Below are 6,138 nucleotides of genomic sequence, written 5' to 3' on the forward strand. Positions count from 1 at the left end.
GGAAAATAAGAGCGAAGCAACAACCTGCAAGAAAAAACCTGCACGAATATATAATAAGATAAGAAGTAAACAACTGCAAATTCATACGTACCTCGTGAGGAAAACCTCAAGTAAACAACTTTATTCATTGCTTTCAAGAACGGTATTTATCTAATTTTATCTCTTTACAAGTGGCATTCTAGCATTACCCTAGCTAGTACAAACATTATTATATCTTTGTTTTCCTTGTCATAATTAATTTTTCAATTGATCCTCAGGATTACCAACATTTCTCAGGTACTAGATCAATGGTTCTTGATTTAGCTTAAACACCTTTAAACCTCTTTGAGTGAGTGGATTGATGAAATTACCTGGTTTATATAATACTATAATTGCTATTTAATGTTTATTTTAGCTTATGAAGATTAATGTACAAATACATGCATAATGTGTTTGAATAGTTTGAATGGGGCTACTTGTTACCATGTTGTAGTGTGATTTTCCTTGTTTTGAATTATGTCCCGTCCTTTTTCTTAAAATGGAGAGTATTTCACTATGGTGAATAGAAAATTATTTCTTGTTCTATTATCATTGTGGTCCTTTTGTTGACTTTCTTTTACCCATTAGAATGCAAACTAGTGGTCAAAGGGCTTGGGATGAGTTGTAGATGCAGACATCCTGGGTTCGATTCCTCACTAGGGATTCCCCTAAATTACCTAATGCATGGGTCTGGCAGGTGGGGTCGTGCATCTTAGGTCTACTCCCAGCCACTTCATTTCCAAAAGAAAAAGAAAAATTGTGGTCCTTTGAGAAGGATTGTGTAATTAACAGCTTTGATGATCCCATCATGTCTTGTTGATGCTTTGTTATATCAATTGCTGCCTCACACTATCATCCATCTTCTAGTTTCCGCCTCATGTAAATTCTTGAAATGTTCTTTTGCTATCTTTTTTGATATAGTTGTGCCAGTCAAATCAACACAGAAGGACAAGCAGTGGAAACAAGAAAGAGAAGAAGGTAGGATCATTTAATTCCTTGTATAGATTATATTATAATGCTTTGTTGTAAATGCTGCTTTGAGTTGATAGTTGGAGTAGCAGTGGCCTTATCCTCACCTATTGCATGTTGAATCCTTGATGATGGTGGTATAGCTTCAGCTTAGTTTAAAATTTATGTTTACTATGTGTGTTTCACATCTAAGTACTCATTTAAATATGTATTAGACTAGGTCTTTTAGTGTAGTGGGAATCTATTTGATAAAAGCTTCGCTGGGTGCGCAGATCCACTGGGGTTTGTAGCACTTGTGAATTTGACTAGATTCAACGAGAAAAAAGTATTTAGGTTATTGGAATGAATTTATTTATCTCTAAACAGCATATACTAGTCAATTACTTGTCACATTATGGCATTCTTTTTATATACCTATCTTGATCTCGATTTCAGATCAAGATGAGCCAAAAAGGAAGGAGAAAAGGCAGAAGGGAGGGAAATCAGGTTTTCTTGCTCCTCTTCAACTTTCGGATGCCCTTGTGAAGTTCTTTGGTACTGGGGAAAGTGAATTATCACGGGCTGATATTGTAAAGAGAATATGGGACTAAATAAAGCAAAACAACCTTCAGATGTGTTGTTTCTTGCCTTGGTGCAACACTATGATTACTTTGTCGTTAAGGATTTATATCTCATATATCTGATACCCTGGAATACATAATTTTTATTTCCTCTACTGTCCTGGTTTCTTATAGAACTTTGTTTGCTTGCTATCATTGATAATGGTGGGGAGGTTTTGCTTGTCATGAATGAGAAACAGTGAGCTTTGTTTGCTTGCTATCAAATTCTCTTATAGAACTTCTGAATGTGTGTATAACATGTACATGTACGAGCAGAAAATTTCACACTTTCAAGTTGAAATATATTTAGATTGGTGTGTTTTGCTTTGTGTTTTTGCTTAATCAATATATATATTTAGATTGGTGGCTGCAAGTCCTAAAATAAGGCTTTCCCCTGTCTATATGACTTCATGCTCTTCACTTTCCAGGTTTTTTGTTCTACTAATATGTTGGTGTTGTGTCTTTCCAGAAAACTCATATATAGGTATGCCTTTGTTTCTATTTTTAGTCTCTCTCTCATAATCTGTTGAAATATATTTAGAGAGTTGCTGATATTGCAATTGGCTGCAGTGACCTTGAAGCTATATTCCATTCACCCTTGCCAAGAGCATAGACCCTATTTTTGCCCAGCATCTTTTCTTGAATATGGGAGCAATTACTTTTTGTTGAAAGTGATGAAGTGCACTTAGGCTCGACTTGATGTTTCAGCTTGCCTATATATTGAACATATTTCTACTTGTTGTATACTGAATGTACTAAACATATGATTCATGTAAGAGCTCCATTTGACTTGTATGTAAGGAATGGACTTTTGTTAGTTGAAACAATGTGCAAGTGGATTTGGATGAATGTATGAATGTATGAATGTCTTGCAGATTAGATGTAAGTGATTTGGATGAATGTATGAATGTCTTGTGGATTAGATATAAGTGTAAAAAAACTACTACAGTTTCAGTAGTTTTTTTTTTTTTAATTTTGTAATTGAGTATTTGCAGCGATTTTTAATCACTGCAAATATCTCAAAACTTGTCGCAATTACTCTATTCCAGTGATTTTGGTCCTTGGAAAAAATGTTAAATGCAACAAAAGAAGCAAGCATTGCTTCTGATGTGGAGTATTTGCAGCGCTATTTGACCTTTTGCAGCGATTTTAGTCTTTGCAAAAATATTAAATACAACAAAAGAAGCAAGCATTGCTTCTGATATGGGGTATTTGCAGCGCTATTGTGAGCTTTTGCAAGGATTAAAATCATTGGAATTGCTCAAAAACAACAATTCTAATGCGAATTTCATAACCCATTTCCAACGTATTGCAATATAATTTGCAACGAAAGTATATCGCTGCAATTGAGATCAATTGCAACATTGCTTTGATATCGTTGCAATTGATCAAAAAAGAAAGGATTATAGTGTCGAACGTGCAATGAACTAAAAAACGCTGCAATTGAGATATTGCAGCATTTTTATGTAGTATTTGCAACGTTTTTCAGCGCTGCAAAAGGTCAAATTCCTTTTAGTGATTTAATCTCACTAGGTCAAGGGTCCTTAATCCGTTACGAGTTTATAACTCAAAGAAATTCTTGACCTTATATTATATAATATGCTCATGATTATATCAAGTCAAAACAACACAATCACTCGGGCTATAAGACATAAAATAACAAGTAAGAATCCAAATAATCTTCCCTGGACACTAACATCAATTCAATTAGACTTGACTGCTTTCCTAGACATGTTCCGCGAGACCGTATCATTCGCAGCCCTAAGAAAACATGCTAATGTAGCAATATCAAGTTGTCATTTCATGACATAGTTCTAGGTTCAAGGGAATATGAATAAATCATTATTGATCCATTAGGGCTCACATAGTGATGGAGCAGGGACCCATCCAATCACTCCCTTATATGGACATCTACAGCACATACACTATGAACTGTATGTTACAACTAAACTCCCAGTTAATTGGGCTTGTCACATTCAAACGTCATAGGAATCTTAGTCTAGTCGCCACAAAGGTGCTCTAACTTGAGTTTCTTAGCATAGTCACTCATCTAGCAACTGCCTTAGCTCTCATATTCCGTGTTAATTAGGCTTTATGAAGTTATGCAAATACTTCATATATGGCTCTTGTAAGTCTCATCTTAGCCAAGCTAAGGCAACATTCTTTAAATTTATCTTAAATGCTCCAAAAACATTAAGATATTTACTATCTCACTTTCCAAGCACCAAAGTAATCAATTTGTTTCATGTTACTCGCAATTGAAGCTCCAAATTGATCATCCATGTAAGTGGACTGATCTCTGCTTGGTGAAATCTTTATTATGTGTGATTTTCACTTAGTATCAATTAATTAATGATATGAGATAAACATAATAATCACACTGCAATAGATACTAACAGTGTTAAATATACAATAAAGTTTAAGGTATCCTCAATACAACATATATCAAACCCGACTAAGTCCCAACATGTGTTTGGAAAATATTTCTAGTAGTAGCCTTAGTAAGAGAATCAGCTATCATCTTATTAGTAGATATGTTGTAGGATCACCTCATCTCGAATGTAGTGAAAACGAATATCAATGTTTGGTTATGCCATGGTATTTAGGATCCTTGGCATATGCCAAATCTGTCATACTATCACTATATATCTTAATGGCTTCAAGAGCACGTTGGAAAAATCTCCTTAACCAAATAGCCTCCTGTACAACTGCTGAACAAGCAATGTACTCTAACTCCATCGTGGTCAAAGCAATGCATGATTGTTTCTTGCTATACTAAGAAATAGCTCCCCCATTAAGCATAAATGCGTAACCTGTTGTGAATTTTCACTCATCTTTGTCACTAGCCCTATCAGCATTGCTATAACCCTTCATTCTCATATCTCCACCTTGGTAGCAAAGAATAAGGTCTGCTGTCCGATGAAGGTATCGAAAAATCCTCTTAATTGCTTACCAATGAACAGGTCTTGGGTTACTCTAATAATGACTAACCAATCCCACTACAAAACAAATGTTAGGTTGTGTGCACAACATAGCATATATCAGACTTCCAATTGTACCTGCATAAGGAACTCTGGTCATTTCTTTCTTTTCCGCATCATTCTTTGGGCAATATTCTAGGCTCAAAATATAACCCTTTTCAATTGGAGTGTCTATGGGTTTAGGGTTGTGCATACAAAATCATTCTAGAATTTTCATAATGTAAGTCTCTTGAGACAAACCAAGAAACTTCATAGATTAATCCTTTGAAATTTCAACTCCCAGCATATAATTTGCTTCACCCATGTCCTTCATCTCAAAAGTAGACGACAACCACTCTTTTGTGGCGACAATTATCTCCATATCATTTCCAACTAATAAGATGTTATCCACGTACAAAGAGAAAATTAGAAAAATTTTCCCTATACGTTTAACATATACACAATGGTCTTCTTCTAGCATCTCAAAGCAAATTGAAGTAATGACGTCATGAAATTTGAAGTACCATTGTCTAGAAGAATGTTTAAGGGCATAAATGGAATGTTTCAGCTAGCATACTTTGCGCTCTTGTCCCTCGCCTCAAAACTAACAGATTGATCCATATATATCTTCTCGTCTAGTTCTCCGTTTAGAAATGTAGTTTTCACATTCATTTGAAAAAGTTCCGAATCTAGAAGTGCAACTATTGCTAGAATGAGGTGAATGAAAGCAAATCTCACCATATGAGAGAATGTTTCTTCATAATCTATATCCCTTTTTGAGTATAGCCCTTTGCCATGAGTCAAGCCTTATGCTTGTCAATTGATCCATCTGTCTGATGCTTAATTTTTAAAACCCATTTTTTCTAATAGATTTGCGCCCAAGTGGGAGAGCAACTAACTCCCAAACTGGGTTCTTTGTCATAAAATTCATCTCATCTATTATAACAACCAACCATTTATTTGATGCAGGTGAACGTAGTGCTTCCTCATAAGAAGAAGGTTCATCAAAGTCACACGGAGCAAACATGAAAGATTCCCCTTCAATCTCAAAACGATAACAAGCAATAGTTCCACGTCCACTTCTACGTAGCTGAGAGTCTTATGAGTTACTTTCTAGTGATATACCCCCACTAGGAGGCAAGTCATTCTCACTATCTTTTGCTATTCTAGGATGTGATAATTATTCACCCTCACCAAAAGATGGTATAACTCCCTCAAGTTCTTGCAACTCAAAAAGTTCAAGATCATTTTTTGCTTCACCAATATTAGAAAAATCATTCTCTATAAATGTGACATCACGTGACTCTATTTTTGTCATCCCTCAATTAGGATGTTTACCAAACATTACATAGCCCTTTGAGGTATCTAAATATCTTAGGAAAATATTCTTATTTGCTCTAAGGTCAAGTTTTCCATATTTATGGGAAGTGGTGTGAACATAACCCATAGAATCCCAAGGCCGAAATTGTTCCAAATTTGGTTTTGCGCCATTCCATAATTCATATAGGGTTGAAGGAACAGACTTAGAAGGCATATGGTTCAAAATGTAGGCAGCAGCTAGAAAAGTATCCCTCCGAAAAGATATTAGCAGG

General features: G+C 35.3%; 1 protein-coding gene across 1 annotated transcript; it reads left to right on the top strand.

Annotated features, from left to right (window-relative positions):
* Window positions 1–800: 800 nt before the first annotated feature.
* On the top strand, window positions 801–1,594 carry LOC122293194. The gene is made up of 2 exons (XM_043101693.1): window positions 801–996; window positions 1,423–1,594. The coding sequence occupies exons 1-2, from the start codon at window positions 816–818 to the stop codon at window positions 1,575–1,577; spliced, it is 336 nt and encodes a 111-aa protein (XP_042957627.1). The 5' UTR covers window positions 801–815; the 3' UTR covers window positions 1,578–1,594.
* Window positions 1,595–6,138: the final 4,544 nt, after the last annotated feature.

Source organism: Carya illinoinensis, chromosome 14 (assembly GCF_018687715.1).
Source record: "Carya illinoinensis cultivar Pawnee chromosome 14, C.illinoinensisPawnee_v1, whole genome shotgun sequence".
In the NCBI taxonomy this organism is placed as follows: Eukaryota; Viridiplantae; Streptophyta; class Magnoliopsida; order Fagales; family Juglandaceae; genus Carya; species Carya illinoinensis.